General features: G+C 41.1%; 3 protein-coding genes across 3 annotated transcripts in view; all 3 read right to left on the bottom strand.

Moving 5' to 3' along the window:
- The window catches only part of nkx6.1 (NK6 homeobox 1), a 4,782-nt gene extending 3,331 nt beyond the window's left edge, over positions 1 to 1,451 (bottom strand). The window contains exons 1-2 of the mRNA XM_008423792.2: positions 407 to 1,451; positions 27 to 199 (exon numbers count right to left, since the gene is read on the bottom strand). Of these exons, the coding sequence (XP_008422014.1) occupies positions 27 to 199; positions 407 to 974 (741 nt within the window). The 5' untranslated portion in view covers positions 975 to 1,451. The remainder of the gene's footprint in view (positions 1 to 26; positions 200 to 406) is intronic.
- Positions 1,452 to 5,892: 4,441 nt separating this feature from the next.
- rpl17 (ribosomal protein L17) lies at positions 5,893 to 10,596 on the bottom strand. The gene is made up of 7 exons (XM_008423110.1): positions 10,554 to 10,596; positions 10,078 to 10,127; positions 9,856 to 9,896; positions 9,015 to 9,149; positions 8,746 to 8,844; positions 6,626 to 6,817; positions 5,893 to 5,970 (listed from the first exon to the last, which is right to left on the bottom strand). Exons 2-7 carry the CDS (start codon positions 10,115 to 10,117, stop codon positions 5,923 to 5,925), a joined length of 555 nt encoding a protein of 184 aa, XP_008421332.1. The 5' UTR covers positions 10,118 to 10,127; positions 10,554 to 10,596; the 3' UTR covers positions 5,893 to 5,922.
- A 2,069-nt stretch (positions 10,597 to 12,665) lies between these two features.
- The window catches only part of mfhas1 (multifunctional ROCO family signaling regulator 1), a 32,794-nt gene continuing 21,147 nt past the window's right edge, over positions 12,666 to 24,312 (bottom strand). The window contains exons 2-3 of the mRNA XM_008423109.2: positions 15,713 to 16,009; positions 12,666 to 14,840 (exon numbers count right to left, since the gene is read on the bottom strand). Of these exons, the coding sequence (XP_008421331.1) occupies positions 15,885 to 16,009 (125 nt within the window). The 3' untranslated portion in view covers positions 12,666 to 14,840; positions 15,713 to 15,884. The remainder of the gene's footprint in view (positions 14,841 to 15,712; positions 16,010 to 24,312) is intronic.

The raw sequence follows: 24,312 nt of genomic DNA, 5'->3' as shown, positions 1-24,312 counted from the left end.
GTGTGTTGGCTCTCTTTCTGAGTTACCTTCACTTGGCTCTCCGTCATCCCCAGAGAGTAGGCCAGCCTCGCTCTCTCCGGCCCCGCCAGATATTTGGTTTGTTCAAAAGTCTTTTCCAGCGCAAAGATCTGCTGTCCAGAGAAAGTGGGCCGTGTGTGCTTCCTTTTCCCATCTTTGTCCAGTAAAACTGAGTTCTGATCTGCAACACAAACATGAAAACAATTTCGGAACTAATTATTTTATAGTTCTTAAGGAATAGAATATAATTAGAATATAATTCAGAACGAGTTATAAAATGCTGCAATATCACAACTTTCCGGTAAGTTAATTTTATACATAAAGAAAAATTAAGTTGTGATATTGTAACATTATTTATTTTATATTCATGTATTTATGTGTCACTTACGGGGTGAACAAGCGAACCTGGCGTCTCTCCAGTGCGGACTTTGCATAACTCCTGGCCAAAAGATCGGCGTCCTGCCCGGGAGGTCAGCCAGCGGCTTCGGGTACCGGGCCACCGCCACAGCCGCCGCGCTGGGGCTGAAGTAAAGTCCGGGAGGTGGCGGCGGGCTGAGGCTGCTGAACCTGGGCAGTCCTGACAGAATCCCAGCAGATGAGGAGGCGGCGGCTGCTGCGGCAGCTACGACCGCCGTGGTGCCAGCTGAGGAGACGACAGGCCGGTTGAGGATGTCGTTAATTCCGTGCGGAGTTGCAGAGGAGCACTGCTGCGGGGAGCCGAGGCCCGAGGACAGCCCGGTGGAACTCTTGATTCCGGGGGAAGACACAGCCATGCCGCCTGGGTTGGGAGATGTGGTGGCGGGAGAGGTGGAGGAGTTGGGGCAGGTGGAGGAGAGGGGGTAGGCCGGGTACAAGGGGGTCTTCATCTCGGTCATGCTGTGCAGAGCTGCCAGAGGTGGAGTGCTGAGGAGGAAGGCGCTCTGTCGGGACCCGTCCATCTGACCCACCGCTAGCATTACCGCCTCTGAGGGAGGCCCGGGAGGACTGGGGATGGGGCTGCGGGGGCCGATCTCCACAATCCAGACTTCAACTAAAACAGCTTCACTTTCTTTCTGGACTCAAAGCCCATCTCAGTCAGCGGGCAGATTCCAAATCCCAAATGCTCCAGGAAAGCAGGACGAAGTTCCGTTTGTGTTCGGGTCCGATCCAGATCCGGGAGCGTCTCTTTTCTGTCCGGCAGGTTGGAGGAGACCATCAAAAGTGATCATCAGCTCAGCATCTTCATCAGCTGCGAACCAAACTTTGAGAGGAGACGAAGAGCCGGAGGGAGGGGCGGGGAGCGCGTGTCTGAATGGAGCTGGGGGTCTTTGTTTGGATTGGGTGACCCGGCCGTGATGCAGTCCACTAAGATTCACAGCGGCTTCTGATTGGTTCAGGGATGCTCTGATTTAATGAGCAGAAATCAAGAGGGAACAAGAACCGCGACACGAGAGCAGGAAAAAAAAACTGAAGAGAAACATAATCACATTTGATGATAATGATGATTATAATGTTTCAAAATATAAAGAAGGTAAAAAGTGTGTATTTCACCTGCAGATCGGTGATTGCTGCAGGATGAGCAACAGGCTGCAATAAGGAGGCTGAGAGAGTGAAGAGGAACAGACAGCAGCTGAATCTCTCTTACAGCAGGAGTTACGCTTGTTTTTAGGTTTTTATACAATAAAATGAGCCACTAAGAGTATCCTGAAACTGAAAGTTAATTATTAAACATAATTATTAAATATTCAAGTATTAATTTTATGTACTTTTACATTTATGATTTTTCAGCATCATCTGACTAGATGGGCCTTTAAGTGTCTCCCACAGGCTTCCGTAAAGTATCTATCTGTTCATGTTGACTTTTTAATCACATGCCGGTTTAATCCCGAGAATGATTCAGCCAGAGGGCGGAGACCAAAGCACTTATATTCCGATTGGGAGATGTTCATATGATCGGAACGCGCGCGCGCGCGCGCGCGCACGCACACACACACACACACACACACACACACACACACACTATCAAAGCGTCTCCCCAAAACTCTTCGGACAAAAAAGTAAAATATTTCTAGATATCGCGTGCTCTAATAATAACTAAGAAAATAATTCACTTCATTAAATTTTGTTTATTTCCACGGCGCCAGATTAAAACAAATGTGATCTCAAGGCGCTTTACAAAAAATAAAAACATTTAATATTCAATCACATATATGTGCAAATTTCCAAATTCGTTCAGCCATTCCAATCTGATTTACCAAACAATTCTATTCTATTTATTTCTATATCGACCATTTCACAACAAATGATCCCAAGATAAAGCAAAAACATTTCCCTTCAATTCAAATTGATACTAATGATCAAACTGTACAGTATGCTCAATTAATTATTCAAAGTTTTAAAAAAAAGTTTCTATCTAAGGAAACCCTGCAGACTGCATCTAGTGATTAACTTGCAGAATTCACTATTAGTGCTAATAGTTCAGTTTTCGATTCAACTATAAAATACATCACGTGTTCCAGATCAATCCAGTTGTACAGCGCATGCTTTCATTTGGTTCAATGGCTTTTGGTAGGAGTTAAAGTCCAGCTGATTGCATCAAGTCACTTACTTTGCAACAGTTTGAAGCATGAGGGGACAGAGGGAAGAAAGAATTCCTCTACATTAGGAAGAGAGCTCCAGCAGAGCCAGGCCTGCTGAGAACCCTCAGCTCCAGCAGAGCCAGGCCTGCTGAGAACCYTCAGCTCCAGCAGAGCCAGGCCTGCTGAGAACCBTCAGCTCCAGCAGAGCCAGGCCTGCTGAGAACCCTCAGCAGGAAGTTGGTGTGGAAAAACTGCAGCAGCTCCAGCTTTTCTCACAACGCATCTTCCAGGTTACTAAAGAGGAAATCAGTCCACATTAAATCAGGCAAATATGTGACTTTTAAATCCTCAGACCAGACCTTTGATTTTTAATGTGAGGTGATAAAACAGAAATGTTTGAATTTCAATTTGAGATGTCATAAGCACCGGTGTTTACATATGTTCCTTGAACGCGCCTTCATGGATCAGTGCGCTGCTTTGTTCTGCGGAGGGACGTTAAGCTCGAAGAGACAAGCTGAGGTATTTATGTTGAGCGGAAAAGATAGAGAAGAGTTTGGTTTGCACTGATGATTTGATTTAATTCTGCTCTCTCTCTCTTTCGATTTTTTCCAGTTTTATAATTATCTTTCCTAACCTTCTGTAAATATTTCTTGGCATGTTCGATCAAATAATCAAACAAATTTTAGATAATGGCTATAGAAAAATATTAAATTGACCTATTTCATTTTTTACCTTTCATGCTTCTATCTTAATAGTGAATATTTAATTATTAGGTTTGGTTTGTGGTTCATTCTGTACAAATGAAAACAGATTCTTAAATGCCAGATCTCATGACAAAATGAGTAAAAGATCTGCATAATTTATCAATCACCCCAATATCTTTACACAATCAATACTGTTTTACTAATAATATTAATAACATAAAGAATCGTAAGAATTGATCCAGTTTGTGGTCACCTCTGTTTGGACTTTAAAAGTTTTACATAAAGGAACAGGCAGAAGATTAAAGGTTTTAAAATTCATCACATTTAACCATATTAATCTTTAAAATTCCAGCCAGTTTTTGGAGATTCTACTTATCAAATTGAACAAGTGTAAAGATGATGCTCAAGAAAAATTCCCCATCGACTGATCCTCATCACAGTGACCATCTTCTACCAGCTGTGTGTGCGTTAACAGAAAACACAGTACAAATATGCAGTAACCTTATAGAAGAAACTATGCGACTCAAAAATGATCATCAACCAGTAGAAAGCTTGCATTCCAGGAGTGGATGAGCCTCAAGGTTCATGCTGCTTAATACTCAGAGAAATTAGAAACTCTGACTTCACCAGCCTCTGCACGTGTTGCCCAGTGTCAGAAAAGGCTTCAACACATTAGTCTCTATTGACTGGATATAAAGGATGTTCTGTGGTCCAATGAGAGACGTTTGTCCATGAAACAGAACAAAAGAGCTCACACTCCAGATCATCTGGGCATCGCCACTGCATCAGCCAGGAACTTTATGAGGTCATCTTGGATGAAATGTGAACTTCCTGTACAGCAGCTGCTGGCTATTAGCCTCAGTCTAAGGTTAATAATTTGATAGTTTGACCTACTCTTGTATATTACATTGCAAAACCTGGCAAGGAAAAAATTATGTTCTTTGCATGTAAAAAATATTGAACCATCATGCAACCACTGATGGATTATTAGACGATATGTACAGAAGGGATTGGAGCTCTCAGGATCTCCAGCCACATGTTCAAGTTTCCCTTCCTATGAATTGTGGGGGAAATACAACATTTCCACTAACATCTGTTCCCTTCACGCGTCTTTGCTCAAGAAAAAACTTGCCTCAAACATTTCATTTCAGGCAGGACAGAAAGTTCCTTTTTTTTCCCTGTGTGTATTGTATAAAAAAATACTAGTGTTTTTTTTTCTGGAAACCGTTAAACTCTTCTTTCTGGATGCAGCTGAACCAGGTCAGCAGTCTGCACAGGTGAAAATGGAAGAATTCACGTTTTAGTAGCAACAAACCATCTAGTGAAAACAGGATATCTGTTCTTTCAAACACCGGAAAGGTGATGATCCACTAGGGCCCCCGTGTGGATACCACCTGTAACAGCAGATACTTTTCTATGAAAATCTAGCATTTCTAAATTAAATCAAAGAACTTTTACAAAAAATCTGAAATCAGTCTTAAGATCTGTCTAGGATTTTAAAACAGATCTTCAGTTTTTAGTCAGACTGTAATCCAAGCTACAGTTCATTAGTATTGTTCATTATATACTAATGAATACACATTTATCAGGGGTAAATTGAGCCACCCCTTGTTGCTAGGAAATGGTTAAAAAGACTGAGACAAAAAAAAGCAATCGTGCTGGTTAGAAGGCATCATTCAATGACGTTTGAAAAGGCAAGATTTGACTTTTGAAAATGTTTTTCATTCTTGAAAGTTAACTTTTTGTTTAGACCACAATAATTGTTTTAAATGTGTTCTACATATGACCTGTACGATGGATGGATGGACAAATACGGGAGCCAACAGTGAGTTACTGAAGGGAAGCATGTTTGAGCAGCAGCAAACGATGCAAAAATAGACAGAATGACACAATATAGACAAAAAATAAAGTACTTTTGAGAAAGACGGGTTCTGATGGAGAAGCGGAGGCCACAAGGAGGTTCTTAGTTGCCACGGAATCTCAATTTGCCAAACATTAAACTATGATTCTGGAACAAGGATTCAGTTTTACCATTTCTTTCCAAATGTTAACGTTTGATTCACAAGGCCACTAAAAAGCATCTTGCAGGGCTTTTTTTTAGCCAAACACCTGTTTAGCAGAAATCTACAACAAAAAGTTGTTGTACCCCATGAATCATGTATAACAAATAGAATGCGATTGATAAAAAAGTTTCATCTAGAGAAGGTGGTCAGTGACAGGTGGGACTGAGTTGGGGAGAGAATGATGTGTTTTTAAATACGTGACTCAACTTGGCCCATTTTGGGGTAAGTTGAGCGATGAGGTAGTTTCCTTTTATCATCACTCATTCTGATTGATTGTAGGGATGCACAACATCCTGAAATATAAGCAGATATGTCAGCAGTTTGTAGTCCAATAAAGCAGACTGGAAGCAAAGTTTCCCTAATATCTCAGTCAATTCAATTGGTAAACTAAGCTGTATAGTTTGGGAAGAGGTGATATTTTAATGTTTACAGCAGCTGATCAAACAAAGCATTCATGTGACTAAAGCCACTTCTAAACAGAATTAACAGCCTTTATGGGACAAACCTCAGGTATTCAGTAGATAAAGAATAAAGATCCAGAGTCTGGACTGATATTACAAGACAGCTTTTTATTAGACTTTACTCGCGTGCCATCAGCTTCTGCTTCTTCAGCTTCTTCTGTGAAACCTGCAGACAGACACTCTGTTAATACAGACTCTGTGATGACAGGAATGACAACTTTACTGCTTAGTTGCTCAGAATGTCATCATTTATTTTCATGGAGAATCCAAAGGTGTCCTAAGTAGTCATCATGGCAACCATCAGAGTGCCTCAGTGAGTGGGTGTGTTCAGTCTGAAGCCCCTTCTCCATTGTCTAGTCTCCCTCTAGCCGGGTTTGGTCTGCTTTGGTTCTGGTCTGGTTGGGTGTGTTTCTCAGAATGTGTACCACCACTCTGGTGAGGTCACTCTGTCCCTTGGGCAGCCAGCTTCTCTAAAATCTCTCGGTACATTTTGCCTGTTGATGCTATAATTGATAAAAAGGTTTGAACCTAAAGATTTGACCATGGAATTATTAACTTGCAGCTCAAAATCTACTGCAGTCTCACTGTGCCTCCCACAGGCCCATCAAGTGGCATGCCTGGTTACCTGGTTAGTTCTGGTTAGTACCACCTCTACAGTAGTACAGAAAACAGGAAGGAACTGAAGGATCTGGTAATGACATGGGTGCAGCTGAGGCATTCTGGGTAAGAACTGGTTAAACCCTTGGCTGTGGAGAAGGGGCTTCAGGAACCTGAGCTGTATCCTGCTGGTCTGAGCTCTTCAGTCAACATCTGTACTGCACCTTTTTCTTCTGGGCCACCTCCTCCTCTGGCTTGGGGACGATCTGCTCCTTCTCGGTGAGGATCATCTCGATGTGGCACGGTGAGCTCATGTAGGGGTTGATGCGGCCGTGGGCGCGGTATGTGCGTCTCCTCATCTTGGGGGCCTTGTTGACCTGGATGTGTTCGATGACCAGAGAGTCCACGTCCAGACCCTGAAATCACAGATTGGGTAAAATCTGAGAAGTTGTCACAAATCATAAATGATATATAAAACCAGACTGAATATGTGATGAAAATAAGAAATTAGATGTCAAGGCACACCAGGGTTTTAAGAGAACACTCTGTCTCAAAACCACTGACTGTTGGAAGAGATGGCCTGAGCAGAAATATTAAACTGATATTTATGGAGTAAAAATTGAAGTTCTACCACAGCAGATAGCCTGACTAACCAGCTAATAGGAAAGTGCAACGTATATGGAATTAGTAGAAGTTTGGCCTACGATAGAGTCCCGTAGTCTACAGGCTAATCACATTAACGCTTGTTGATGTAATCAGCTGACTGAGAAGGGAAGAGCTGGTTAAAAAGGCAGTGCAAAATGTTGATTATCTGGAGTTGGTTCACCTTCAGCGCTCTTAGCACAATGCTGTGGCAGATATCACAGACCGCAAAGAATAAACCTCGTAAAAGAACATGAAAGGTCAAGTGCAACTCCACCGGACTGCACTGACAAAAATAAATAACTGTCTCATAAGACCAATGGAGGGTTAAACAGACCAGGAGTAGAAAAAAGTAAAGCTTCCTGCAAAAATATGAGCAGTTTGTTTGCCACCTTAAAATGAAGCATGTGCTTGAATACCAGCAAGCAGCTGGTATCAAGTTCCAGTTACAACACTAGGAAGAAAAAGCAGGATTTCATAAAGTTATTGTGTTTCTATATATATTTTTTATTTAATTATTTAACCACTAAATTATACACAAATTGAGTATGAAACAATGAAACTTCCCTATATTTAGGTTATACCTCAACTCTTCATTTTTCTACCCAAGCCTACATATGAAGCAGCCAGAAAAGCGTTCAAGGTTTCCCAGTGTTTTCCCTACAATCCAAGTCAGGCCTCAAGTCTCTCACCACTTTAGGCTACTGACTGAAAAACATGTTCTCATCACTGATCCTCACACACCCTGAGTCAGGTGATCTCACACGCTGGTGAACATGCGCTCTCTCCATCAGACAGAGAGCGAACAGAAAAAGGATATCAGTGTTAACACTCTGGAGGAGAGCGGCAAATGTCACGGCCAAACTGTCCGTTTCCGAAACCACACACCCACAAAAAACCTTGTAAATGTGTGACCCTGCTGGACCAAAAGGCTTGTGGGGGTCCTAATGACCCCGTCTCTCAAGACTGCAAGAGGGTGAAACATGTTTGGTGGTGTTTTAATGGCAGCAGTTTGCTCTCCTGTAAGTAGCAGTAGAAACCGTTATTATTGCTGTTATTAAAAGAAAGTGGAGGTGCAGCGATTGCAATTTAAAAAGCCTGACTGATTTTGGCCTGCTGCGACTTGTTTCTGTGCTAAATACATCAAAAGTGTTGCAAAGTTAAAGTCCCTATGGGAAACACTGGGCATTTCTATTTATTTAGCTAACTGATTATCTGCAGAACAAAAATCTGAATTAATGCTTTCATTAAATGCATTAAAACTGAAAACTGCCTTTTCAGTCTGTGGACATAAAAACATGTCCTTTGAGTCCGTTTAAACTTCTATGGAGAAGAAAAAAAAACTAAAGCTTTCTATAAGTGCATAACATAATTCTGTTACATATATAGATTTTATTGAATATTCTGATTTTCTGAGATCATAAAGTTGTAATCATCCAGTTATTAAGATAAACAAAGTAATGTAGAAAATAAATGGCTGTAATAAACTGGTTTCAATTGTCAAATTACTGGATTTATTTTTAAATGGCATTGCAATTTGAGTTGACATCAAGATGTGCAGTTAAATATAATTTTTAATGGAATTGGAGAGAAATATTCTCAGAAATTAACATTACATGACAGAACTAATGGAGACATACTTGTGTTTTGTACATTTGTGCCAAGTGCTATACGGCCCGTCTGATACCGGACCTGGACTCACCTTCAGCTCAGCGTTGCTCTCTGCATTCTTGAGCATGTGCAGCAGGAACTCTGCACTTTTCTTGGGCCAGCGACCCTGAGTCCAGCCGAACTGCTTGGCCTGGAAACAATAAACCAATTAGAAGAAACACATCCTCCCCATTCAGTCTCAAAGTTTCCCCCAATGCTGCTCAGACTAAGAGTTTGTTTTCATCATTAATCCAAAGGTGTCCTAAGAAGGTCATCATGGCAGCCTGTACGCCCCCTCCAGGTGTTGGTGCTGGGTCTAACCTGAGCACAGCGGCCCACCCCACCATTGTAGCGACGGAAGGGGACACACTGGTGCTTGACAGTGACGTCCCTCAGGTACTTGTTGGCTTTGCGGATGTGCATGCCCTTGATGGCCTGGGCTGTCTCACGGGTGTTCTGTTGGGGAAAACATAAAGCACAGCGGTTGAGTAAAACTAATTTGTTTAGAAAACCAGGTTTTAAAAAACCAGGTTTTAAAAAACCCGCCAGAAAAACCTGGTGAGATTAAACAGAGCTGAAACAAACAAAAGTTCAACCATGTCATAACTTTCCAACTTTGTACAGAAACGAGTCCCTTAATCAGCTGTGTAAATTTTAAAAAGTATCAATTTCAACACTAGACCTGATATGACTAGTAAAGATGCAGAACTAACACCTCTAAGGTCCCTGACTCAACTTTAACTACATTTCCTTGGCTTGGTTTAACTCAATGTAGAGGTCTGAACTGTAACAGCATTTGATAATTCTTTGTCATTATTCTTTTCATAATGAAAACAAAATTAAAATGGAGACAAAAAAAGATTTGCACTGAATGCCAACTCAAGGAGGAAGTTTGAACTTTGAAACACCTAAAAGCAAAAACTGTCTACCAGGAACACTGAGTTTCTGGCCCTCAGAGGTTTAACGATTGATGAAACATTTTGAAAATTACCACAACTTTAAGAAAAACCTATTGTTGTGTAACAGAATGTCATATTCAAAAGCTAAATACTTAAAAAGTAGGTATCCTGCCTTATCAGCAATTTTATAAAGACACATAAAATAAGGTAAGGCATCTTAGAGAGACAGTCTGATCCAACATGTGGACAGCTGGGCGGCTTACCTTGAAGTGAACCCGGAGGTTGGAGCCCCTCGCCTTGCATGCTGAAAGAAAAATGAAGACATGAAACAACAACCCAGCAGCTAACTTAACACTCACTGCCTCAGTAACTGTGCAGCTCAGGTTTAATAAGTTCTTTTCACGATTAATCCAAAGGTGTCCTAAGAGTCATCACAGCCACTGAGCGAAGCCCCGAACCCAGACCAGGCTGCGGGTTTTACTCACATTTAGTAGGGTTCTCGGGGTCGAGAGAGTAGCGGACCATTTTCAGATACCTGCAACACAAACACGGTCAGGGTTTTCATTGAGCCCCCTCCTTTAGCTCAGCAAGAAAACACGCTAATTTTAGCTGCTAACGTCTACTCATTTTTCTAAAGCAAATGCCAACAAAACCAGAATTAACATAAATTCGGCACTGTCTTGATGAAAGAATGTTAATATTCTTTTAAAAAATAGCATTTAAGTGTGTATCATCACATGTAGCCAACATGGCGGAGAGCTACAGTAGCGACCTAACCCGGCGTCCTCACACTATTTAACATATAACCCATAATCTACGCCTTTCAACTCAGACATATGACGCCACATTGGTTGTTTATTATCAATAGATGAAACCCAATGCGTTAAAACATTGGATGCAGAAGATTTAAAAGAGATTGTGAGCAGATTCTGCTCCTTGAAATAAAATCTAAGATCCTCACCTCTGAGGCCGCAGTAGGAAGAGGAAGTACGGTAGCCTGTGCTCCTCTTCTTCTGCTTCGTCTTAGTTTACCGCCCCCTGCTGGTCAGGAGGTGGCACTGATCAGATCAGGACTGTTTCACAAAACTAGGTTAGTGGCTTAAGCCGAGGTTTTCCGGATATCTTGCCTTAATTAAGCATCGATTTGATTTCTTAAAAGCGGCAATACATAAACTATGGCGATATCCTGTGCAGCTAGGCCCAGTTAATCCTGGCTGGAGCCTCATCTGTTCAGTCAGCGCTCACGTCCTCAGAAACCAATGAGTTTTGTCCGTGTTTCCGTTTACTTGTCTGTCTCGTTTTGTCTTTTTAATTACTCTGAATTTAAATACCACTAATTTATCTTGGTATTCAGTCAAGTCCTGTTATTATTTAACGTCATAATACTAGAAAAGGCCACAATCAATTTTAAAACAACCCACTCTGTTTCTGTTCGACTGTGTTTTGGAAGAACGTTGTTCTAGTTGGACAGAAATGCCTTTAACAGACTGTTGCAGTGTTAGATATATGGGTCATAAAGAAACAAATATATTGTAATCAAGTGATGCCATATTATATGCAGCATACCTTACAGATGAATTTTAACACTGCTTGAATTTTTTTCTTACAACGTAAGCAACTTTAGTTTGGATATTTTGATAAAGAAATGCAGTTTAAATTACAAATATTTAAAACAAGTACTTATTTACATCGTAACTATACCTTTTGTCTTTATTAAGGAGGTTGCTAATACGATTCATTTTATAAGTTCTGTTACAATTTATCTTTTGTTTTTTGATTGCCATTAATCTGCCTTTCCAGTTAATCAGGAAATTGTTCCTTCAAAACAAAGGCATCACCACTCAAACAGGAAGTTAACCATAGTTAAAACTAATTAAAGATGCTATAGCTCTTATACCTTCTAAGTTATTAGTAAGTAATTTGCACATTAGTAAATAATTTGCAACATTTATCCACATACTGTAAAATGTTCTTACACTTAATCTTCATCTGTTGTGTTTGTTTAACGGTAACATGTGGAACAAAACAGGGTAACATGCAAAAAGTGTGTGAAACTACTGCTGTCACACACTTTATGACACTGACTTCCACTGTTCATTTATTAGGTTAAAGTTGCTTATTTGAGCAAATGACAGGTTTTATGACCGTTTTTAATTAAAAATGGTCTGGAAATGTATATTTTGGGCTAATTCTGCATTCAATAATCTGTTATTATTTGCTATCGTAGCAGCAGTATCTCACAGAGTTCTGGTCAGTGCATCATCTGAACATGGAGAGAGGATGGATGGAACACCAACAAAACTGAAGACATTGGTCAGTGACAGACTGACCAAGGAGGACATTAATCAGGGAAGCAGACAAGACTCCCATGGGAGCTCTGGAGGAGCTGGCCTTTACGGAACAGAAGCGGGAAGAAGGTTAAGGTTGCAGTACTGTAGGACATCAAAAAGGTCGAAGGGGATCCTGATCAAATGAGATCAAAGTTATACTTTCTGAGCTACAAGAAAAAAGTTATGAGTAGTAGAAAAAATCCGACAGTGCATGGCCCCTGAACACATCATCTCCAAGTGAATCATGGTGGTGGCAACATCGTGTGTGTGAAGCTAGAGAAAGTTGATGGAAAGATCACTGGAGCTAAACACAGGCAAGGATCAGGAAAGTCTGATAGCCTGTAAAATAAGATACAGGAATGTAGATTTACTTTCCAGTAGGACAATAACTCTAAACTTAAGAGCCAGAATTAGGAAAAGGTTTAAGTTAAAGCATTATAATGTATTAGGATGGCCTATTCAAAGTCCAGTCCCAATCCTTGTCAGAATCAGTGATAAGACTTGAAAATTGCTGTCTACAAATTTCCATATCCAGTCTGAATGAGCTTGAGCTGCTGGACAAACCTTTTAGTCAAACCTACAGACAGACCTGCAGCTGGAACTGCAGCTGGATACAGCCTGTATACAAACACACATCACATTTTAAAATGTTGGGAACAATGCATAATTTTCCTTCCAGATTAGAACTGGAAGAAAAATGTATAATTAAAAGAAGTAAAGAACAACACACAGGGGAGTACCCATTAAAGCCAGATATCGATTTATTTGGTATTCATATTGAAACCAGCTACATATAAAACCTTTAGTGCATGTCTCTCAAGTCATGCACAGCATTGCACTGTATATATGCCACAGTTTAACACGTTGTGTCTAAGTAGAAAAATAAAGATATTATTTACATGAAAGAAAACAGTCTTTAGTTTAATCCTGCAGAAAAGCTCTTTAGAGTGGGAACAACCAGATCTCATCCTTTACAGCAGTCACTGTTCTGAATGGTTCAGTTGTTCAGCCAGAGGTGGCAGTTTAGAGAAAAATGTGAACACTCTGCTCTGCTAACATGTGGCCTGTTGAAGGGCGTGTGAGGAAGAGGAGATTAGTGGATCACCAGCCATCATTCAGGGTCTGATGAAGTGCAGACCACAAGGCCATGATGAGCGGTGTCCAGGAACTCTCTGCTTAGTGTTGAAACGTTCTTCAGCTGCTGAATGGTAGATAGTTTTTTTGTTTCACTTTCGGTCTGTTCCATTCTGCACTTCATGTCACATTTCCACAGCTCTGATGGATCCCGTTGGGCAGCAGCAGGGATCTACATCCCAACACCTCATCAGAATGTAGAATGTCTTCTGATGTTCTAATGAGGCTCATTTGTAAAATTAACACAAATAACCTTTAAGGAGGTACTAAAAATATGTTTTGCATTAGGTTCACATGTCTGTGTGAATCAATTATTGTAATTAATTAACTTTTCAATAATGTTCTAATTTATTGACACACACACACACACACACACACACACACACACACACACACACACACACACACACACACACACACACACACACACACACACACACACACATGTAAATGTCTGAGTTGACTTATAATAAGAATCAAGCTTTCTTTAGTAGTCAGTGTTTGAGAAATCTGGATTTTGAGAGGAATGTTATGTGAGTGATGTGGATCCAGTCCCACAGCTAGGCTGTCTTCTCCAAGATGTCTATCAGATCCAGATGTAGGAAATTCTGGCACAATAAAACTAACTGCATGTGGAGAGAAAAACATGAAAGTAACTAACAGGAAAAGTTCTTGCAAAGTTCTGTGGGAGCAGTTCCAGCTGGAACAATTAGGAGGCACCTTTGCAAAAACATTTTTATCATTGTTGTTTATTGTGGCGCCATCTAGTGGCCAGCCCTTCTGTCCTCAGGTCAACAACAAGCCTGACAACCGAAACCCTTCATTACATAAGACACATATCTGTGGTCATCCTTAAACCCTGATGCATTCACTGTCCTGGGAAGGGAAACTTATTTTTGTCATTACCTGTACATTATGCACAGGGTTGCTACAGATTTTTCATTTTCAAAATCACGTCATTTTTCATTCTCTGACATCTCAGTAAAGTTGTTAACAATAAATTTCCAGCAGATATTTTAAGCTATCTTTTAGAAAATTGGATTTGGGGGAAAAGTCTGGAAATGTTTCACTGCATTCCCTAAACAACTTGTGTGATCATAGCCGCAATGGGCAGTGAAAGGGCAGGCCTTAAAGGGACAGTTCAAGAGTTTTAAAGTGAAATATCGTTGAATAGTTGAGAGTAGTTAATATCTTACAGTTGTTTCTAGAAGAACCACCTGAAAGGCTTCCGAGCCCATGGTGGCTCTGCTGCTGTCTAATCCTCAGCTTCATGGATCGTCTGATGGTAAAATAAAATGGAGTTTTCCAGATATTTCCTGAAGCCCCGCCCAGAAACAGCTTTGATTTGTGTGAGAAATGACATGAAGTGATTAGAACGTCCAGACCAGCTCGACCTTCTGGCTGCTTCTCTGATATCTAAATGATCCTCCTGCATCTTTGGCTCCACCTGCTGGCCTGTCTTCTGCAGTTACATTTAGTTAGGACCTGACTGAGATGTCTGTGATGAATGACTGTGACTTGTGGTCTGCACTGAATAGCTGCATGTGAGAGTAAAGACAGCCTGCTCCTGCTCTCCTCCACGCTGCCCTGCAGGTCTGCAGCTTCAGGATGGGAGCCTTCTTCCAAATAAATGCACCATGAGTTTGAGACTACTATTCAGATTCACTGTTTCATCTCAGAGTCCAGGGAGAAACTTCTGAAACAGCGTTTGTGGTTGATGCTACAGAATGCTGAGCCGCTCCTCCGTCTGCACCAGGCTGACGCCAACAGGCAGAGCCACAAACCTACAACACAGAAATATTCAGGTAAAAACAGAAACACCAAACAGCAGCTTCATGAAAACATGAACTTACTCTGTCCCAACCATTAGACATCAAACTTCAATTTGAAGGAAAAGTGGAAGAGATGACAGTTCATCTGGAACATTTAAGATGTTAACTCCTTCATAATAAGTTTTATTAGGTATTCCCAGAGACCGAGCGAGACACCAAGAGTGTCCTGGTCTGGACAGACTTTGGTCCACTTAAGAGACTGAGAGTCAAACAAATCAAAGGTCAGCAGGTGCAGAAGATCCTTCATGAACACATTAGAAGGAGACCACAGCACAGTGACACTCATCATTATGGTAAATGGGACTTTTACTGATTTGTCTCAACCATGAATTAAATTAGTTTCATATTTTCCATTCTATTGATGAATATTTTTCAAAAGAAATCTGGTTTACTGAGACACCATAATCCATTTTATTTATGGTTTTGGTTATGTGAGGTTTTTATTTTGGTTTTTATCGTTTTTGGTTGTAGTGTTTTGTTTTGGATATTCTATATATCTGCCACTTTCTTGGTCTTTAAGAGAGTGAACTTGCATCACTATGCCATTATCAAAATATTACTTGAAAATGGTCTCAAAACAACAATATTATAATTTTTTCGCAAAAATTACTGGGAAAATTTATCATCTAGCAAAATTAGTTCCGGTGACAGGCCCAAGCAAATTTGTATTAAACTCCTGGAATTGGATCTCAGCTCTGTTGGTATTTTGTGGATTGTTTCATAAAAACCACAGATTTACACGAGGCCTGCCAGTTCTGACAGGAAGCAGTCTGATGTCCAGGCAGGATGAGGCAGATGAAGGAACAGCAGGAAATGTTTTCTACCTAAACGTTGATGTGAGCTCCAGTGTTGGCAGAAGCAGCGGTGCTGATGATGGAGGAGGACAGCAGGAGTGGTGGGGGACGTGGCGTCTGGAGACACTGTGAGATGAGCCGGGGCAGCCATGTTTTCGTGTAGATGGGTGTGAGGGCTGGGGGGTGGGGGGGAGCAGTGGAGTCACTTGGGGCTCGTAGCTGTGGGAGTGGGGGGGTAAACCAGGGCCACGTCGACCCGCTCCGAGCCATTCTTTGGACAGATGATCTCAGTCAGACCGTCGGGCCGCGGCTGGCTCAGCAGCTCACCTGGAACAGGACGACAGCACAGCTCAACACCAGTACACCCAGTACACCCAGTACACAGAACATTTAAACCTAATTCTGAGTCACAGCCTGTAAACTGTTGGGGATTTTTTTCCAGCTCAGACTCCTGAAGAAATCAGAATGTTAAATAAGTGATGTCACTCATTTTGTTGGCTCAAACTGGTAAAGCAGTAGTGCTATTTATCCACTAGGTGGCAGCAACATATTTCTGTGACTGTGCAGAGACGAAGGTCAGTCATGCATGTGTGTTTGTGACTGATAAACAGGGGTGAAAGTAAGGGGGTACGGCAGGGTACTGCGTACCCCTACAAGATTTAGCGGGGATACGCAGTACCTGCGAGAGAGGGGAGCGGCTGTCTGCTGTAAAGAATTAGTGGGTTCACTGTGCAGCCGTGAGTTCACCAACTAATCAGCTGTGACTGAATAGTTTTTCAAGAACGATCTAAAACACAACTTAATCAGTTAATAAATAGCTTTTTTTCTCATTTCATATTGTTTCTGAACTCTTAATGCTTTGCTAGAGCAGCGGTGCAATATGTTGATCGCGGAAGGTTTTGAGTGGATCTCAGCATCAGGTGACAAACTGAACGCAGCCAGGAGGCTGAGACCAGCACGTCCTCCTCTGGCTCGCTTAAAACATTCGTAACTTTATTAAAGAACAAAAAAATAAAAAATAAAAAAATCAACAAAACGTGTTCAAATTAATGACCCAACAACATCTCAGTGATTATTGCGTCAACAAGGTGTTGCGCAATCCTGTGTGTTTTGGTTCTATTACCAAAATAACAAGCAGAGCAGGAGTTTAAAATTAACTAATCAACCACCACTGTGTTCAGGGAGGCTTATTAATAATCGCAAAATAAATATCAAGCCTGCAAACCTAATATCGTAACGGACTGAATGTTATGTTTTTAACATAATCTCTGGTCGGCTCGAGGAGCACAGGAGGTTGCCATGGCAGCGGGTGTGTTTAAATGACAAAGAGAGAGAGAGAGAGAGAGAGAGAGAGAGAGAGAGAGAGAGAGAGAGAGAAAAGATGCGACTGGTTTAGAGTTAATCACCTGTTCGGGCTGTTTTACCTTTGTTTACCTTTGCTGTGGCTCTTTACAGCCGCTGTAGTTTATGAACGTTCAATAAACGACAAACTTGGACTAATTACCTCGTTCTTTGTGACTATATGTCATTTACAACAAACATCAAACAAGGTAAATATGTTTCATGAAGTATTTAACAAACAAATGGCTTCTACCGCGATAATTATGTAAAATTAAATCGTCTAATTTAAAAATAATAGTTTTATTGCTCTCTGGCATCTTGCTTTAAGCTCAGAGTCTGAGACATTTTTCCTCTATCAAAATTTTTTTCGTCTCTTATTTAGTGGAAATATTGATGTTGATGATACTTAATGACAACCTTTTTCAACCTTTATAGCTCCACTGTTGAAAATGAGGCTCTAACATTTACAAATGACATTGAAATAAAATCCAGTCCAACATCTGGTTTGAGGTGATTCCTCTGGAACCTGTTGGATGAAAAATATCCCAACTTCAGAAGATGTGCTTTAAACCTAACAGAACTCTGTGGTTCCTCCTGTCAGTATGAGAGTCGGGGTGAGGAGGCGCCATGTTAGGAAGAGAAGTGGAAACTGCAGGATCTTCAGAACAAACAGGTCATGATGCTTGGCTACTGATTATCCCTCTGTCTGGACACAGGATCAATAGAACCATTTAAAAAGCTAAATAGAATGATTATATGCCAGACATGGAAAACTGGGATGACTCCATGCCATGATGTTCAGGATTTAGGTCTCATGGCATCTCAAKGTGTCAACATTGCAGCCAGTGGGCTGAGGGAAATACAGCTTGATTTTGTGGCAATTCAAGAGCTACCAGCTTTTATCACTTCGCAAAAAATTTAATCAGCACAGAAACTCCAAAGCACACAAAGAAGCAATTTTTTGTATGAATATATTATATAGTGTATAATATACTTTTGTCATAGTACTCCCAAGAATTTAAAACTACTTTCACCCCTGCTGATGAACAGGCCTTCATCTTGAGTCTTTCTCCGGCAGCTTAAAGAAGGTCACAGCCTTCTTCTGGAACCTTCTCACTGATTCTCTTTTTCAGAAGCCATTGGTGAGCTAACAGGAAGTAAAGATTGTTGTAGAAAATAAAACCAGAGAAACCAGAGTGTTTAGAGTTATTCTCAGTGTAGGAATGTTCCATTAAAGCATAAATACAACAATAATACACAAAGTGATGACACAATTACAGGAAATATGAAACACCTTTAATGTCTCCCAACAGAACATCCCATTGTTCTTCCTAGACATATTGGTGGTGAGGTCAAACCTGCCAGTCTGAATTCAGGTCACAAGTTTTTCCATTTTACTGCAGCACCAACCATTGTTCCTGCTTGTGGCTATTTTTATGATCCCCTTGGCAATTTTGTGCTTGAAGAGATTACAATAAGGGAAAATTTTTATCCGAAAACACACACACACACACACACACACACACGCACGCACGCACGCACACAGACACACACATACACACAGACACGCACACACACACACACACGCACACACACACACACGCACGCACGTACGCACACACAGACACGCACACACACACACACACACACACACACACACACACACACACACACACAGTACAGATGCACTGATCCCAGGCCTGTTTCTCCTACGGGCTGAAAACAAAAACAAGCTGCAGCCTGAGGGATCAGCAGAGATCAGCACAATGTGACTGTTTCCAGTATTTTTCCTCCTTGTCTGATAATCACCCCTGAGCAGATTAAAGGGGAGCAGAGGAATATCCCTTAAGCTTTCAGATTAAAGCACTTTTTCCACCCAAATGCAAGCAATAACTTCCATTAAAATGTAGCCATTCAGCTGATTCACACCTGAATATAGCAGGAAGCATCAGGTTCTTTGTGACATGCTGCATGTTGGGAAGTGCAATGTAGTAACTGTATTCCTATTCAAAGTCAAAGCTGTAAGAAAAACTGGATTTAATCTGAAGAGCAATTCATCCTGACAGCATCTGGCAGATCATTGAGATTCTGAAAATCTTTATTTTGTTTAACAAACTCACACAAAAAAACTTTTCTAACAATACGTATACAGTTTGAAACACTGTTTTGTATGTGAAAACAAGTTTTCTTTTCAAAAATATTATTGAAATGTACCTACAGTTATGTGTGCATGGCAGGACAACAGTGTGCCATTCAGGAAAGAAGCTGTTATTGGACCACATCTATGAATACTGTCAGGTTTTGATAGAAACATTCCTTCTGTCTTCTTTAGAAGGAGAAGAAGAAAACAAGCCAACATGATTAGAACAGAGTTTAATGTTTTGTGGTTAGTGTAGTTAGGATATCAAGCTGAGTCCAGTTTCCATTCTAACCTGCTGAATGCAGAAGAAGCTGTTCTGAACAACAGACTTTAATATGAGTTGGCCATTAGGAGGAATATTTCTGCATATGTTCACATTTTTATCCGGAAGAGGGTCACCCCTCATCTCCAACCCCCACAAATTCCTTTGTGCTGTTTGGATTTCAGCATCTCATTCAATTAATTACCCTGAGGAGCAGAGTTTGATCCAGCTGAACTCTGAACAAGTTGAATGATAAGATAAGAATTGTTCTGAAAAAAAAGTACAGCCAGCTCTGGGCTCACGTCGCCATGGCAGCAGGCAGGAACAAACAAAACCACAGCATCACTCAACATGGCGGAGGAGTCATGAAAACCAGTCCTGCTGTTCTACAGTAGTTGACTAACAGCCTCATGAGTGCTGTATCTCAGTCACCTGAAGATGTCTGTGTTACGATCCGGAGCCTGGGTCTCCGCTCCATCCTACAGCTCAGCACTGATCAGATGATCTGGTTTATCTGTTAAACACCATATCTTGCCCCAACAACAAGATATGGTGTTGTTGTGTTGGGGCCGCTGCAGGACGGGACATCTCCCGTCCTGCAGCGGGAGATATCCCGCTGCAGGACGAGACATCTCATGCCTTCATCAGAAATATTGACCATATTCACCACAGCTTTAGAAGTTATGCAAGAGATGTTCAAATATCCCAATAATCTCATCTTTTGATACGTTATGCACACACACACTGTCTGCTCTGGGGAGGATTCACTCACCTCTGCATGTCAAATGCTCATTTGGAATCCAACTGCCAGCAGTCTGGCTTAGCTTCTAACTAATTCAGTAAATAATTATTTGTTCACTTGCAGACCCTCACTACACGTTTGGGAACGTCTGACGGAGTCCCCTGTGAGACGGAGTTTTAACTCCCATCTCCGGCAGAACTTCGAACACGTTCCAGGGCAGGTGGGGGACATCGAGTCTGAGTGGACCATGTTCCGTGCCTCCATTGCCGAGGCGGCTTATCGGAGCTGTGGCCGCAAGGTTGTTGGTGCCTGTCGCAGCGGCAACCCTCAAACCCGTTGGTGGACACCTTCGATTAGGGATGCTGTCAAGCTGAAGAAGGAGTCCTATTGGGCCTTTTTGGCCTGTGGGACTCCAGACGCAGCTGATGGGTACCGGCGGGCGAAACGGCATGCGGCTCGGGTTGTCGCTGAGGCAAAAACTCGGGCGTGGNGGGGAAGACCCAGGACACGCTGGAGGGACTATGTCTCTCAGCTGGCCTGGGAACGCCTTGGGGTTCCCCCGGAGGAGCTGGAAGAAGTGGCTGGGGAGAGGGAAGTCTGGGCCTTCCCGCGACCCGACCCCGGATAAGCGGCAGAAAATGGATGGATGTTCACTTGCAGGCATTTACAGAGCATAGCTATGTCTTCCCTAGTTGGTCAGTGATTCTGTAAATATGGAAATAAAATATAATGACACAATGATGTCAGAGCAAACACAACAGATCCAGTCCTGAGGCAGCAAAGTGCCGGTTCTTCATCCATCATCTCAGGCTGTCCTGTCATTTAGAACCATGTAATGCAGTGGTCCCCAAACTTTTTCCTGTGAGGGCCACATAACTTTTCCCTTCTCTGGTGGGGGCCGAGTCAGTTTGTAACAGAAAAAGTGTGACGATTGCAGGAGTTTGTAAATGTAAAAATGTATTGTTTTCCAGAAAGCACAATCAAATAACCATCTCTGGGTTCTTCACATAACAAGTCAGGAAATAAATAATAACACTGTTAATGAAATAAATAATAACCAAATAACCCTCTCTGGGTTCTTCACAGAAAAAATCCAGGAAGGATTATAATCCGTATTTTCCTAACTATGAGCCACACCGGACTATAAACCACAACCCCAAAGTTTTTTTTAAACCAGTAAACATACACATATGTTTACAGATATCTCTACCGCTCCAGGTTTTCCACAGCAATGCAGCAGCAGAGGGGGGCGGACACCCAAAATTTGAGTCATAACAGGTCAATTGAATATCACATTTATTACGTTGAAAAAGAAAAGTTGCCAAGTTTAGATTTAACTGAACTGATTACAGTAGTTTCCGGACGGTAACTAACAGTAAAAGTGCTGATCCTTCGTGTTGCTACTAGCATGTGCTAAATGAAAATGGGCACATTCTTCTTCTTCTTCTTTAGATTCAACAGCAGATTGCATCCATTATTGTTGCACTACTGCCATCTACTGGATCCTAATATCTATACCTCAAATTCTCATAATGATTCCAGTATTATTTAAAAAACTGTTAAATATCATTTCCCCTCAATGCTATGTAACTGATCAACAACATTCTCAAATTTCAATTCCCTATTAAAACCTAATTCCGTTTTAATGGGTGCGTTCTTCTTTTATTTCCAATTTTGACTTCCAATGATTCACTTTGTAATGGTCTCACTATGGTGTCTTGTACCAAAACTAACCATCAGCCAAACTCCTTTCACACGAGTCTGGATTAATTAGTTCTTCCTTTATTTCCATGTAGAATGGAGTGAAACTGTCAAAACACAAACAACTCAGGATGAGCTCAGAGCAGCTTACAGAAGTGTTTTACATTCAGTTGCATACATTAGAAGTACAACTGATACAATAGCTACCTCAGAATGCTATGAGCTGCAATGCTATGTAACGACCTGAGAAATCTTAGCAGCCTGCTAGTTAGCAATGACGTAACACATAATCAAATCGCCCGCAGGTATTTCCAAAACAAATTCAATAAACAAGTTACTTCTTTTATCATATGTTAACATAAAGGCTCGTTTTGAAGTATAAGCTGCTACTTACAGGCATTGCTTCGAAGAACTCGACTTGGAATGCGGCGTTCATAACAGACACGTCTGTTCATCTGGTCTACCGCTAGCAAACAACCGTACTGATTAAATAACATAAAAGTCAAGCAGTTCCCTAAAAGTCCAACAGATGGCAGCAATGCACCATGCAAAACAAAACACCCACAGTTTACAAGACACACTTCCTGCTAAAGAGCCCCCTGGTGGTTGAAGAAAAATCCACATATAAACCGGAAAAATACGGTATATGAAAAAAAAATCTGAATTCTCTCTGGTATTGTTCAGGGGGCCGGACCAAATGTGGAGGCGGGCCGGATCCGGCCCGCGGGCCGTAGTTTGGGGACCCTTGATGTAATGTGTTCTAAATGGAAGAACAAGATAGAAAACAGTAACCCAGCAGCTTTAGGAAGCCCAGAGGGTCATGTTTAGACATTCCAGCAGGAAGGATCTAACACATGCTGCAGCATCTGGTGACCTGCCAGATGTAGAGATAATCGATGCAGAAACCCCAGGATTGTCTGAATAATTCCTGGCAATCCTATTGAGCTTATGAAAAGGATTCCAGCCCAGGAGCTCAGTCAGCTCTAACAAGGACAGCAAACTTTCACAAGCTTTCATTTTAGTTCTGTTCTCATATGGCAATGATAAACGTAAACAAGTCTGGATTACATTTTAATTTAATATTCTAAGATACGTAATTGATTTATAGGTCATTCTGTGTTTTTCAGCCATTTTGACTTTGTATAAATATATTAATGAGTTGAAAAGACATGATGATCTGTTTGTTGTAGGGCCACCTTTAAGTTGACCTCATCTTATCAGGCAGCCTTCCAAATCAAACACAAACAAGTTCCAGGTAAACGGGCTGAGTATGCCGTCAGCCGTTATCAGCACAGAGCTCACAGTGGATATCAATACTCTCTTATTCACGCTAATGGAATATGCAGCTCTGCAAACTGTTGACGGGTTTGGGCTGGACAGGATGCTGCTCTGTTTGCTTTGCGCTAAGCTAACAAAATGAAGAAGGAAGTAAGCCCACATTGTTTACCAAGAAAGCATCACACGCTCACCTTCTCTCCTAAAAGTCTTGAGACTAAAATCAGGCTCACAGGCAGCACAAAATTACTTTTCACATCAATCAGGTCTGACTAATGACCTGCCGGTTGGAAACTCAGAAATCTGGTCTGTTTCCAATCAGTTAAGGCAGCACACCTTTGTACTGCTGCAGTCTTCTTTGACAACCATATCACCAAGAAAACAAGTCAAACTTTGTTGTTTTCAGTATCAATTATGTGTTTACAAAATAAAAATATTCTACTTCAGGAACCAGGGTCGTTTTCTGGGGTCATTAATATTTAGGGTTGAAATTTACCACCTAAATAAAATTGTTATACAAAATTATTACATTATTACAGTATTAAAATATTGCTAAAAACATACACATTTCAGTATTTACTGTAGTAGAAAAGTTGGTTTATGATATTTATTTGTTTTATTTTGGAAATAAAAATATTGATACTCTTTAGGCTTGTTGTGTCTATTTTATTTTCAGGAAAATTCTAAATGTCTTTATTCATGTTTGAAGGACAATCAGCCTCCAGTCGCCCTGCAAAAATGGCTGGATGTTGTAAAGTAGCTCTTAAAACTGGAGTATGTAATAAACAATTTATTACATATTTGTAGCCTAGCAGATATCAAGCAGGAGGGTGTAACTTACAAAGCTAGAAAACAAAAAAAAAAGCTAAAAAAAAAAAGCTATAATAAAAGCTATAAAACGAAAGTCTGACTTTGCCAAAGCTAGTTGTGGTGAAAAAAACAAGGGGTCCGAAATTTATGAATTGTTAGGCAAGATTTCAAAACACAAATTTTAGATGAAAAAAAACCCTACAATACTGTGAGATCACAGCACCAACATTGATATTAGAGAATACATGAGATCACGTGTATAGCTATCACATGTCTGCAGGTGTCAATAGGAGGAATAGAGGCAGAATGAGAGCAGCTGAGGGCCGGAGCCTCCGGCTGAATCAGCTCCTCCTCCACTT

The sequence above is a fragment of the Poecilia reticulata genome, linkage group LG12, assembly GCF_000633615.1.
Source record: "Poecilia reticulata strain Guanapo linkage group LG12, Guppy_female_1.0+MT, whole genome shotgun sequence".
NCBI lineage: Eukaryota > Metazoa > Chordata > Actinopteri > Cyprinodontiformes > Poeciliidae > Poecilia > Poecilia reticulata.
This window is presented reverse-complemented; position numbering and strand designations above follow the sequence as displayed.